The following is a 13933-nucleotide window of genomic DNA, read 5'->3' as shown; positions in this document are numbered from 1 at the left end:
CCACGAAGGAGGTCTGTGTGGTGTGCTTGAATCTTTTTTTGACCTGGACAGGCTTGGCATGCTGGCTCGAACAATTTGTGGTGGACCTTTTACAGCCAGTCAGAGGATCTTCCCCCAAAATAAGTGTAGAAGCTATTAATTGTTGAGCTTCGAGTGCCAGTGCTGGAAAGGGTTGTATGCCCTTTGATCCCTTGTTCTGCTGTGCATGCATAGTCGACTAGGCTTATGTTAAGGGCTATCTCTTGTGGTCGTTGATCGCTTTCCAATTTCTTCCTATAACCAAAGGACAAAATAGAGTTCAGTAGGGGGAGGCTCACAAAGGTGTATTTGATTAGAGATGCCCCAAAGGACGTTTGATATGAAAGGCCTGCCGGTTTGTCTGGGGGTATGCATCCGTTTAAACCTTTGAGGCCGAAGTGTTCCATACTGCCTTGTAAGGTCCGTCCTCTCTTGTCATCTTTGTGCCTCCCAGGAGTATCTTGACAGGGTATAGACCAGTGGCTATCTTGCACCTCTGTGATGTCATAAGCAGGAAGTGTACTCATTAACCACATATTGAAATCGCCTGATCTGACAAGGTCATTACTGGGCCTCTCAGATTAGGCCTAATGTGATATCAATCCGCTTGTCAGAGAGCTCAGTCCTTGTTCTTCCATTTGGATGGATGTACACATTTATCCGACTTTGGATGTTTTGAGTGTCATTCCTACTACCTGCAGTCCTGCATCATAACTGTCCTGTTCCCAACATTCGATTGCATTGGTGGCAGACATGAAAAGGGCAATACCGCCCTTGCTGCGCCCATACTTGTGTTCTTTAGTTGCGGGGATGAAGTGATTTGTGTAGCCCTCCAAGTGGAGCAACTTCTGTGAACAGCTGTCTTGTAAAAACACCACATGGAATGAGCAGAGATACTGAAGGATTTCAGGGTCTTCCAATTTGTTAGCCAGGCCTTTGATGTTCCGTTCCAGGAGCATCCATTTAGCACCTGATTTGTGGAGTCAATTGCGTGAGTGCATTGTCATCGTAGAAGTCTGGTTGAGTTCAAAGCGCCCGACAGCCATCCCCATTTAGCTGCCACCTCGGGTCCAGAAGCAGGGTTACCCGGAAGCCTACAGTTTATTGAGTCGGAGGACCTGGAGATTTCCTTAAGGCATTTCCTAGAACCGAAAAGACTGGTCTGAGCCGGGTTGGTATGGTGCCTTCTTTATAAAGAGAGTAGGCTTAATTGGTTCACCAGGAAAGGTTATGTCAGATGACATAGGTCCGATCTGTTTATTATGAAAGATTATAACAAAGGCAGTAGACCATATTTGTTTATTATAATAATCATAAGTTCTGACCAAAAATCCTATACCGGTGCAACAGTGCGATAGTGTGTTAACGCCTAAAGACAGGCACTTTATTACATGGAATCTCCCACATTACTGCAACATGCAGGAATTTTGGTGTTGGTTGGGAAACCCTGCGGGTTGATTGGCACTGATAACCCTTCCTAGACCTTTTGAAGATTGCCTGAAACAGTGTAATTGCTGGGTCCTTGTAATAAAAATTAACATTAAAAAGTCTACCTGCATAATCAGATATAGAGGGCCTTTCATCAGCCATCTTCTGTCTGTATAACATCATTCACATTTTGCTTCTCCCCACGACAGTATACTGCTCGGAATATTGGGTCAGCCCATTTCTGCCACTGAATCTCTTGTCCTGTGAGTAATCGCATTTTGCCTGATCCTGTTTGCACATGTACCTGAAAATTAGTGTGACTCAGTATCTGGGCTGGTTTTCCATGAGACTATTTTTTTCTTTTTGTAGATCTCCTTTCACTTCTTTCCATCTTCTCTCTTTTTTTTAAGAGCATCCTGCGGCTCCCTAAGAAGTACTACTAGGCTGTACGTTTGCTGCTCAATTTACCTCACTAGTTCTAAAATGGGAAGTGCATACTGGTATAGTATTGTACATCCTATATCATTGTTTTACTATTAAAAGATGGACACCATGTATTGAAACATTATGTTGGCCACTTTGGATAAGTGCAACACTGATATACTATGCACTCAGCATTGAAAGATGGCCACAGTGCAGAGTTGACTGATCAACCATCTTGAAATGGAATTGCTCTTAGTGTATCATTATTTTTACCGCTCCAAGATGGCCAACATTTGGCTTCTAAACTTAGCAGCTCTGTTGGAACTTTAAAACAACAATACACTATGTACAACACCATTGAAAATGGCATGGCCTTCTGCTGTTATGTTCAATTTTATTTTTACAATGCAAGTTTATGCCTCGCACGTTTAGGTGGTGGTATGCTATCTTTTTTTCTATTTTCATTCTTTTATCTTCCATATGCTTGTTAAGTTTGTAAGTTGTATGAGGATGGGGAATTGGGTGAAAGCAAGAATGAGTCAGTTGGTGGATGAAACAATGTTTGAGTGCAAGGATGAGTCACAGAGTGCATGCATGACTTTCTGCATGCCCAAACTCCTCAGTGACTGAAGAGGCATTTTCAGTTATAAGTCAGACATAGTTGCATTGCCAGTGCTTGTACTGCTTGTCTAATATGTAAAAGGGCAAGCATGTTTTACTGCAGTTCATATTATGGAAAGATTTTTACACAAGGGCAAACATGGAGGCAAGTAATTGTAAAACCATATGGATGTCAGATATTGGTTTTAAATAGATTTCCTAGTCCACGAATGGCGATTTAAAAATAGAACAAATCGATTGGGCATTATTTTGGCTACTGAAATTATAAAGTGGAACTAGCACATTTTTGTATTCAAATGTAGCTACATCTCACATGGGGATAAAACACTTTTCTCCACTTTGTATTAAGCTTATTATTATGTAAAAACAGAAAAAATGGTGTAAAATCAGTGCATATCATGTCTGCCTTAATGCAACAACCCATCGCTCAGTTTCCCATCACATATGCAGTATACAAACGGCGAGAAGAGGTTTGTCTTGTTATTTGTACCAATACATCACTTTTGTGAAAAGGCATATGCAGGCTACATGCAGAGCACTGCAAATTGTGCTCAACCATTCTACATCATGTGTTACCCAAAATAGGCACATGTTGGCAGTACCTTCCAGAATTTGATCGCAGGCCTTAAAAGCTTCGTCCACATTTCCATAATGTACTTTTCTTTCTGGTTCAAAGTAGGAATTGTTCTTGATGGCGTCCTGAAAGAGAGCACACACTGCATCCATTAGAGCTCTAAACAGGAAGGGGCACAGAGGTGTCTCTCCTCCAGTTGTAACTGTCTCACCAACCCTCTAGTCTTTACACTGGTTGTAAAGGTGCATCACTCGCCTTAAAGAAATGAGCATCCACATCCATAGCACTGGACCATTCTTTCTTCAGCACAAATGCTGGACCGACTGCCAAGTCAGACCGCTGCATTTTCGGTTGGCCCCATTTGCCACCAAATATCCTTTTAAATATAATTGTACAGACGGATGATCTCTCTCTCTCTCGCTGGAACTCTAATACTGCAAGAATAACTAACAACCACCTGGAGTTTCAAAGACCGTTAAAAACGAACTGCCATCACACAATTCCTTGATAGCGATCACTGCTAAGGAGAGTGACAACACCTATGCACCCACCTTTCTGCCACCCCCTTATGCTTACTCAGAACTACAAGATCTCCACACCATCAGTGGATCACATCACCTACTATCAAAGCAACAAGACCTACACATCCCAAATAGGCCAGACAACCACCAAACACTCTATGAACCGTGCATTTAATCCCCCTTCACCCCCCTCCCAGAAACCCAGAGACTACCAAAGAGTTTTGAGGGCCTCATCAGGGCTATCAAGAGCTATATAAATTCTACAATAAGCTAAAATATAATACACAAGCCCACTTCCATATTTTATAAGAGTGAGGCAGGAATAATAAGAATGCATTATAGTTAATGATTCAAAAAGGAAATAAGTTACTTAACTGAAACTCTGTTTCTCCAGCATTGGTATCTTTCATGCTTGAATACATCTTTGTTAGACTGGGAACCCCTGGCAACATTACAAACAGCAGTACACATATGTACATATATTATATTAACATTGATACTCATTGAAACTTTACTTAACCTATCCACATGACTATTCATCATCCAAACTCTAGCAAATCAGAAGCAACCCACTGATCAGAAAACTTGCAGATATCTCTACAAACCCATTTGACCGCTACCCGCGTCCCATTGAAGCGCTAACCCTGCGAACCTGAAACAGCAACGCAGCATCCAAAAACTCATTACTGCCTGAAGGCAAACGCCGGCAGATACGCAAAACTCACCGCTGCCCTGATGGCATAATAGCCTCGGCAAGCACCTAAAACCCGCTCACTGCCCGATGGCATTATAGCCGCGGCAGGCACCTAAACCTCAACACTAACAGAAGGATCTACACAGACAAAGACGAGACTCTCGAAGGAAACATGCTGACAATTCTACAAACACTACTGACCGCTACCCGCGGCCCATCACTGAGCTGACCATGTGATGCCCCCTCAACTGTGACAAAGCGTCACATACCAATAAGACAACCTAAACAGCGACTACAAAATTCCAAACGAATATGGAGTAATGAGGCTATTGCCTCGGTATCCAAAAACTCACCACTGTCAGAAGGTATCTGACAGGAGAAGACAAGAATCAGGCTGCACAGTGGACGCGCTTGACAAAAGGTATTGCACCGGGCTTAGAGGAACGCCGAATTAGGGCTCCCTCGCATTTTTTGAAACTGTAACTCTTTTCTTTTAACTTGGAAACCACGTTATTACTGTAACTTTTTTTTTTTTCAAAACCATTTTTATTAGAGGTTCAAGCAAGTGCAGGCACAGCCCTCCACAATCAGGAGGAGACTGTCAACAGCAAGTATAAAAAGGCACATTTATGGCATAGCATCGAACCCCTCGTATACAGCAATTTTCGGAATATTCAGAACACACAGCCACCCACCAACCCCCCAGAACGCCCCCCAATCCCTAACTACTTCCCACCCTAACCCTGTGCACGTGATCATTAAGCAACCAGAACAGAAGAGGGACATATGTGGGGCCGGCCAGCGGCCTATGGTGCAGGGTCCACGTCTTGAGGCAATGCATCGTCCATGTCCATAGGAGGGTCGAGGGGGAGGCCCCTATAGTCCGCCCACCGCTTCCATATTTTGAAATGCTTGCGGGGGCACCCCCGAGCCTCAAATACAGGCTGCTCCAGTCCCATGATGAAGTCCAGGCCTGCCTTCCATGCACTAAGGGGAGGGGCTCGTTCGCTCTTCCAGGCCTGCGCCAGGTCCCTCTTTGTCACCACCAGTCCCAACAGCAGTAGGTGGCGCTTGTAGACGTTGCCCCCAATGTTTTCCAACACATGCAAAAGGCCCAACCGGGGTGTACGGGGCAGGTCCCATCCCAGCACCTCAGACAGGCAACCCCAAACCCCAGCCCAAAACCGAGTCAACCGCTCACAAGACCATACAGTATGAAGGAGGGTGCCCCTCTCTGAACCACACCGCAGACACTCCGGGTTGGCAATCAGACCCGCCCGCCACAGTCGCTCCCTCGTAAAATAAGCTTGGTGCAGATATTTAAATTGTATAAAGCGGAGGCGGACTGCAATGGCCGTCCCCCGGGGGGATTCCAGGGCTTCGCGCCAATCGTCTTCGTCCAAGGGGCCGACATCGGCTTCCCATGAGGCCTTCAGTGTCAGGAGTGAGGGGGAGCAGTGCGTGACCAGGGATCGGTAGATCTGGGAGACTTTTTTATCACCCAAGTCACCCATGAACAGCTTTGCTTCTATGGGACTGAAGTCTGGGAGCTGCTCCAGCCCTGCCAGGCTAGGAGTAAGGGCGTGGCGGAATTGGAGGTAGCGAAAGAACTGGGACCTGGGCATGTCGAACTCAGTGCTGAGCTCCTGAAAGGATTTAAGAGTGGTGCCGGAGAGGACATGCCCCAGGGACGAAATCCCGATTGCGTCCCATCCGTCAAAGCGCCGGCAGCAGGCCGTTACGCCACAGCGGAGTCTCCGCCGTAAGTTTGCCCCACCACCCCATGCGGTGTAGAGCCCTCCGCCAAACGGCAAACACTAACTGGGTCACGCGGGGGAGCAGCCATCTCTTCCTGGCCGAGTACAGCAGAGTGTGGAGAGAGGCGCCGTCCATCAGAACGTGCTCTAGGGCAAAGGCCGGGTCACCACGGTCCCCATACCACCACTCATTGAGCACCAGGAGATGGGAGGCCTGATAGTAGGACAGCATATCCGCGGTAGCCAAGCCACCGCAGTAGGTAGAGAGGAAGCACGTACGGAGCGCCACTCTAGAGGCACCTCCCGCCCACAAGAACCTGCCCAACACTGAGTCAACACTGCGAAACCACTGCGGGTCAATCGGGTATGGATGGTTCTGCAGCTGGTAAAGAAGACGAGGCAAGGCCACCATTTTGAAGATGGCCGACCGGCCATATATGTTAAGGGGCATACGTGTCCACGTTTTGATGTCCAGCTGGACCCGGTCCCAGACCGGCTGAACGTTCCGGCCCCATGCCACCGTAGGCGAGGCAGAGAGAAAGACTCCAAAGTACTTCACCCCCTCCACTGCCATCCGAAGGGAGGCTGCCCATGGAAAGTCCATCGCGCCATCACCCAGCACCCAGAGAGTCGATTTGCGCGGGTTAAGATAGAGACCCGACGCCTGGCCGAAGCCCTGCATCAACTCCAGAACCCGGGGGCCAGTAACTCGGAGGTCGGTCATAAAGAAGAGCACGTCGTCTGCATATAAAGCAATGCGGTCCGTGTGGTCCGAGCCCCAGACGAAGCCCCGAAACAGCGCGTCAGCGCGGACCCTAGCAGCTAGCGGCTCCATGGCCAGCGCAAATAGGTAGGGAGAGAGTGGACACCCCTGACGTGTGCCTCGGGTAACCGGGAAACGTGCCGAGGCCGCCCCCGATATCCGCACCGAGGCAGTAACCTCCGTGTAGAGCAAGCGGACGTAGGAGATGAAAGTCGGGCCAAGGTTCAACAGCGGTAGAAGAGTGAATAGGAAGGTCCAGCTGACGGAGTCAAAGGCGCTGTCTATGTCGGCCAGCAACAACGCCGCCTGGTCCTCCGTGGCACCGATAGCGTCAATCGCCGCCTGCGCCCGCCGAATGTTGTGCCGCGTCGCCCGGCGCGGCATAAAGCCAGCTTGATCAGGATGCACGAGGGCAGTGATGTGTGGAAGCAGGCGGTTCGCGAGTGCTTTGGCCAAGAGCTTGGCCTCAAAATTAATAAGGGAGATAGGCCGGTAGGAGTCGTGGCGGTCCGGGGGTCACCCCGGCTTCTGGAACACAACGATCTCAGCATGCCTCCAGTCCGGCGGGAGGCGGCCCTGCCTACGCGCTGCCTCCAATGCACGCAAGTAATGCGGCCCCAGCTGCAGATGGAATTTTCGATAGAACTCACTGGAGAAGCCACTTGGTCCAGGCGCTTTGCCCACATTTAATTGACCTAGCGCGTCTCCAAGTTCCTCCGCCGTCAGAGGGAGGTCAAGAGCGTCCCGCACCTCATCTGACACCGCAGCCGGGGGGACCGAGGCAAGATAGTCGGCGATGGCGGCGGGAGCAAGAGCCTCCTGGGAGGCGTACTGACCCCTATAGTAAAGTGCAAAGCTTGCGGCCAGAGTAGCCGGGTCTGTGATAGCCACACCCGCAGCGTCTACAAGGCCTGGGAGCGTAAGAGGCTGCAAGGTTTGTTGACATAGTCGATGAAGCATCTTGCACGATTTGTCGCCCCACTGATATACCCGGCTACGGGTGGCCAGCCACGCTTGTCGAGCCTCATTCAACAAGATTGCAGAGTGCGTCTGCTGCGCCTGCAGGAGTTGTGGCAGGGAGATGTCATCCACCACAGTTCTGTGGCGCGCCTCTAGTTCCTCCACCCGTTCCGCCGCCGCGGCTATGCCCTCTAACCGCGCCCGGCGAGCCGACGAGCACCATGCTAGATCAACACCCCGCAGCGTGGGTTTCATGGCTTCCCAAACCGTCACCGCGTCCACCCCCACATCTAGATTATCCTGCCAGTACTGGGCAATAGCGCCACGAATATGCTGGGAGTAGTCGGGTCGCTGCAGATGCAACGTGGACATCCGCCATCGGAAGGGCTGGCGCGGTCTATGTAGGTCTATCTGGACCGCCACCGGGGAATGGTCGGAGAGGCCGCGAGGCCGAATCGCCGCCCCTTTCACTCTGGCAAGGTAGGCCCGGCTTCTGGAACACAACGATCTCAGCATGCCTCCAGTCCGGCGGGAGGCGGCCCTGCCTACGCGCTGCCTCCAATGCACGCAAGTAATGCGGCCCCAGCTGCAGATGGAATTTTCGATAGAACTCACTGGAGAAGCCACTTGGTCCAGGCGCTTTGCCCACATTCAATTGACCTAGCGCGTCTCCAAGTTCCTCCGCCGTCAGAGGGAGGTCAAGAGCGTCCCGCACCTCATCTGACACCGCAGCCGGGGGGACCGAGGCAAGATAGTCGGCGATGGCGGCGGGAGCAAGAGCCTCCTGGGAGGCGTACTGACCCCTATAGTAAAGTGCAAAGCTTGCGGCCAGAGTAGCCGGGTCTGTGATAGCCACACCCGCAGCGTCTACAAGGCCTGGGAGCGTAAGAGGCTGCAAGGTTTGTTGACATAGTCGATGAAGCATCTTGCACGATTTGTCGCCCCACTGATATACCCGGCTACGGGTGGCCAGCCACGCTTGCCGAGCCTCATTCAACAAGCCTCTAGTTCCTCCACCCGTTCCGCCGCCGCGGCTATGCCCTCTAACCGCGCCCGGCGAGCCGACGAGCACCATGCTAGATCAACACCCCGCAGCGTGGGTTTCATGGCTTCCCAAACCGTCACCGCGTCCACCCCCACATCTAGATTATCCTGCCAGTACTGGGCAATAGCGCCACGAATATGCTGGGAGTAGTCGGGTCGCTGCAGATGCAACGTGGACATCCGCCATCAGAAGGGCTGGCGCGGTCTATGTAGGTCTATGTGGACCGCCACCGGGGAATGGTCGGAGAGGCCGCGAGGCCGAATCGCTGCCCCTTTCACTCTGGCAAGGTAGGCCCGTGGGACGAAGACATAGTCTAGGCGCGAAAGGGAGCCATGAACCGCTATTACTGTAACTTTTTACCTTGCTCTGAACAATTTGTTCATTTGCACCGCTACTACCGACTCCACAGTCCCCGGTCCACCGCCAAGCATTTGGATTGTGTGGAGGGACAAGGGGAGATTTCGGGCCCCGGAAGTGATTTACTACTTCCGGACCATCCGCCAACCAGATACTCCCACTGGGTCAGCCCCAACCCCACTGGCTACAAAATAGGAGCCTTGCAAGCTCCAAAGTGGACGCGCTTGACAAAAGGTATTGCACCGGGCTAAGAGGAATGCCGAATTAGGGCTCCCTCGCATTTTTAAAAACTGCAACTCTTTTCTTTTAACTTGGAAACCACGTTATTACTGTAACTTTTACCTTGCTCTGAACAATTTGTTCATTTGCACCGCTACTACCGACTCCACAGTCCCCGGTCCACCGCCAAGCATTTGGATTGTGTGGAGGGACAAGGGAGAAGATTTCGGGCCCCGGAAGTGATTTACTACTTCCGGGCCCATCCGCCAACCAGATACTCCCATCAGACACACCCACTGGTCGCTCAACCACTATTAAACCGATGCTATACAAGTCACGCAGTGGACACGCGCAACGGGCTTGCCTTTGGCGTGCCGAAGGCACGCCAAAGGCAAGCCCGTCTGTGCCCGTCCGCGTCCGGCCGGGGTCTAGGGCCCTACCCCCTGTCCAACTTGCCCTTGCCTACACCTCAGCAGAACTAAGTACCCACCAGGGCACCTGGCCCATTAGTAGCAAACTCCGTAACAGGCTAGGCAACACTAGGATCCTCTCCCTGCCCCCCGAGGCCCCTTCCGTAATCCTCGTCGAACCTTCCCCCTCCACCTCCCTCGCACTCTCTAGTGCCCCTCAGACCCCTTCTACCACCACCCACTCTAAACCTACTCCCACCAAACTTTCCATCTGGTATCTAAACACCCGCTCATTAGCCAGACATCAGGTTGAGATTTTCCATCTGCTCGACACCTTCAGCCCTGATATCCTGTCTCTCTCCGAAACATGGCTCTCGTCTCAGTCAACGCCAGACATTCTGGCTGCTCTCCCTGACAATTACTAGATTCTCCAGGCTAACCTGCCAGATGGGAAGACTGGGGGGGGAGTTGCTGCCATCATTGCCCACCCGCACATCTTCAACTCCCTAACAATTCCCCTCATTCCTTTGGCTGACATCCTTGCAGTCACATTGCACTCTAAATATTTCCCGCTGGCATGTGTTCTCTGCTACCGGCCCCCTAAACCCTCCTCAAACTTTGTCCAATTCTTCAGCAACCTGGTTGAAGAGCTGGTGGTCAACCACACCAAGCTCATTATCATAGGTGATTTCAATTACTGGCCACACGACCCACCCGAGAAACCCTGCTCCAAACAATTTACAGACTTACTCACTGGGCTAAACTTTTCAGAACACATCAAAGTGGCCACCCACATTAAAGGGCATACTTTGGATCAGGCCTGGAGTCTAAATCTGGACATTCTCGACCTCCGAGTATCCCCTGCGCCTGGTCTGACCCCACCATGGTCAGAAATTGGAAGCATGTAGACATTCCTTCCATCTGTACGAACCTCACCTCCACCCTTCCCACTTTTCCTGACCTCTTGCACCCTCAATGCTCACCTCACGCGCAGGCTGAAGCTCGCGCCTCCTGGATGACCCAGGCGAGAGACATTTTTGCCCCTCTCAAGGCTCTGAAAACAAAGAGACCCTACAACGCCCAACTCTGGTTTACTAAAGACCTTAGGGACAGGAAGCTCGCTCTGCGCCAATTGGAGCGCAAGTGGAGGCTTCACTACTGCCCCCTCAAAAAAACTTTGCTCTTAAAGGCCCTACAGGAGTACAAAGTGGCCATCGTGACGGCTAAATCCACACACTTCTCTGCAAAAATATTTAGCTCCAGCTGCAAATCGAAAACAGTTTTTTCCATCGTGGATGAGCTGGTGAAACCTGACCATGTCACTGCAAAATCCCCCCCATCGCAATTCCTCTGCGACTCCCTCAATAGCTACTTTATTGAAAAAATCATAACAATCAAAACTAGTATCCCCACTGCTGTTACCATATTGCATTCCAAAGCAGCTCCCCCCAACCCCGTTCATTATCTCACGTTCCCCACACTTACGGAAAACACCTTCTTTTCTCTTCTTGGGAAAATTAAGTCGGGCTCCCCCCAGGATAGTTGTCCTCCCCACATCAGTCGTGAGATCTACCGCAATATTCCCACGCCCCCTCTCTCTCTTTTAAATAACTCCCTTTCCTCAGGGGTGGTCCCCCTCCCTTTCAAAACAGCTGTGGTCTCACCCATCTTTAAAAACCCCAGAGCAAATCCCGGCACCCTTTCCAATTTCGGCCCAATTTCCCTCCTCCCCTATTTGGGCAAAGTCCTGGAAGCCTATGTAGTTAACTGTCTGAGCACCTTCATTGAATCTACCCACTCCCTTGACCCTCATCAGGATGGCTTTAGGCCTCAGCACTCCACTGAATCTATCGCCCTGGCCGTCCATGAGGAGTTAAGAAAGGGGGCGGACCAGAACATCTCCCAGGCTTTGGTGCTCCTGGATCTGTCGGCGGCATTCGACACTGTAGACCACACCATCCTACTTGAACGTGTCGAGCACGCCGGCATCCGGGGGCTACCACGTAAGTGGATTACCTCCTTTCTTCCGGATTGTGCTCAGGCAGTTTCCCTCCCACCTTTCTCCTCAGTGGGAAAGCATCTCGCCTGTGGAGTCCCGCAGGGCTCCTCGCTTTAACCACTTCTCTTTTATCTTTATATTCGTTCCCTCATCTCGGAGCTTCAACAAAAATCTGTCACCATCTTCAATTACGCTGACGACGTTCAGCTCATCTTTAGCATCGACCCCTCCCCATCCTCCATACAAAATGTCCACTCTGTCATGAACTTCATTAGCTTCTGGATGAACCTCAATCAGCTCACACTCAATCCCGATAAAACTGAGTTAGTTCTCACCGGTCCCCATGGCAACCCTTGGAATTCTTCTTTCTGGCCACTCTCACTTGGCCCCTCTCCTTCCCCTGTTGACACTGTTAGGAGCCTAGGCATCGCCATTTGCAAGGACCTCTCTATGAGGGTGCAAATTAACTCAGTTGTATCCACCTGTTTCTACCACCTGCGCTGTATCCGTAAAATTAGTAGACTTCTCTCTCACGAAGCTCTTGTACAGGTCACCCTGGGGCTCGTTATTTCCCGCATTGACTATGCGAATTCCCTATATGTGGGCATACCAGCATATCAATCACAACGTCTCCAACTTATCCAGAATCAGGCAGCCAGGTTGGTCTATGGTTTGCCAAGATCCACCCACACCAAGCCTTTTTTAAAGAACCTTCATTGGCTCCCAGTTGCCCAGCGCAGCCTCTTCAAACTCGGCTGCCTGATTCACAAAGCTCTTTCCTCCCAGGGACCTTCTTTCATTTCCTCACTCTTGCATCGATATGCTCCCCCGCGTGCTCTCCACTCCTCCAACCACAATCTTCTCACCCCCTGCTCCTTCAGGCGTAAAAAACATGGAGGCCTGCGATTCTCCACCCAGGCCCCCCTCTTTTGGAACTCCCTTCCCCCCGCACTCCGCCTCCTCCCTTCCTACGCCCACTTTAGAAAATCTCTGAAAACTTGGCTCTTCTCGTTGGCTCACAACTAGTTCGATTGATCTGTACTGTACAGCCCTCCCACCCCAGCACCAAGAAACCGTAGGTGTACGCACGCTATACAAGTCCCATTTATCATATCATATCATATCAGGGGGAACACCACCCACTTGGACCTTCCTGTATACAGCTCGCTAACGGCTCTAGTAAAAAAGCAAACAGGAGCGAAGATAGCGGACAGCCCTGCCTTGTTCCCCGGTTTAAATGAAATGTATGTGATGTGCGCCCATTAACTACTACTCGGTCTGTGGTGCAGTATACAGTAATTGAAGCCACGTAAGACATTTTCCACCTAGTCCCATGCGCTCTAGGACTGCGAACATGTATGGCCACTCAACTGTGTCTTATAAACACTGTTATGGTAGCCATGCATTTGATGAAGACTTGACGAGCTGACCTCAGACTGAAAGGTAGGGTTTTGAACTGATATTACTGACTTACCACCATAAAACAGAAATATTTTCAGTGTTTCTTATGAGGGTATATTGAGATATGCATCCTCTAAGTCTTTTGAACTCAGTAGATCTTCCTTTCTTATCAACAGAAGAACTTCCTGTAATGTGATCATGCGGAAACTCTGCTTCTTTGTAAATGTGTTCAATGGCCTTAAATTCAATATTGGATGCCATTCTCCAGATTTTTTCAAAATGAAAAAGAATCGAGTAGATGTCCTTCTTTACTACCTCCAACAGCATCATTTTGATAGCTCTTTTCTTAAGTAATTTGGCTATCTCTTTAATTCTCTCAAATGTTTGTGTCTCTCCTTTAGTGGCGCGGCTGATGGTGGTTCCTCTAATAATTCCAGAATATGACCATGTACTCGTGTGGTTGATGTTATCTGTTGCCAACTTCTCAAATGTAACTGAGCAGCTGAATGTTGGCACTCCTTCCCATATTCGTCCTCCTTGGCCATCACATTTTGAAGGTTAACTCATTTTTCAGATTCTTACTTGTGCCTGCTTGCAACCTGGTCCTCTCTGTTGTCTTTGCTGCCTCGCCTGCTGTCTGTATGAACTGTAGCCCCAGACCTTGGCAAAAAAATTGTCTCTTAAATCTTCTGTATGGCTGCCTATTCTGCAGCATACCGAGCGAATGTTCTGTCTCTGATTCT

General features: G+C 50.1%; 1 protein-coding gene across 1 annotated transcript in view; it reads right to left on the bottom strand.

Moving 5' to 3' along the window:
• Positions 1-13933, bottom strand: part of LOC147730418 (aldehyde oxidase 1-like) — a gene marked incomplete at its 5' end in the record, with an annotated part of 524934 nt that overhangs the window by 215856 nt on the left and 295145 nt on the right. Inside the window, one exon of the mRNA XM_086954065.1 lies at positions 3093-3189. Coding sequence (XP_086810191.1) covers positions 3093-3189 — 97 coding nt within the window. The remainder of the gene's footprint in view (positions 1-3092; positions 3190-13933) is intronic.

The sequence above is a fragment of the Lissotriton vulgaris genome, chromosome 2_1, assembly GCF_964263255.1.
Source record: "Lissotriton vulgaris chromosome 2_1, aLisVul1.2, whole genome shotgun sequence".
Taxonomy (NCBI): domain Eukaryota; kingdom Metazoa; phylum Chordata; class Amphibia; order Caudata; family Salamandridae; genus Lissotriton; species Lissotriton vulgaris.
Note: the sequence above shows the minus strand (reverse complement) of the source record. Positions and strands in the feature narration are given on the sequence as shown.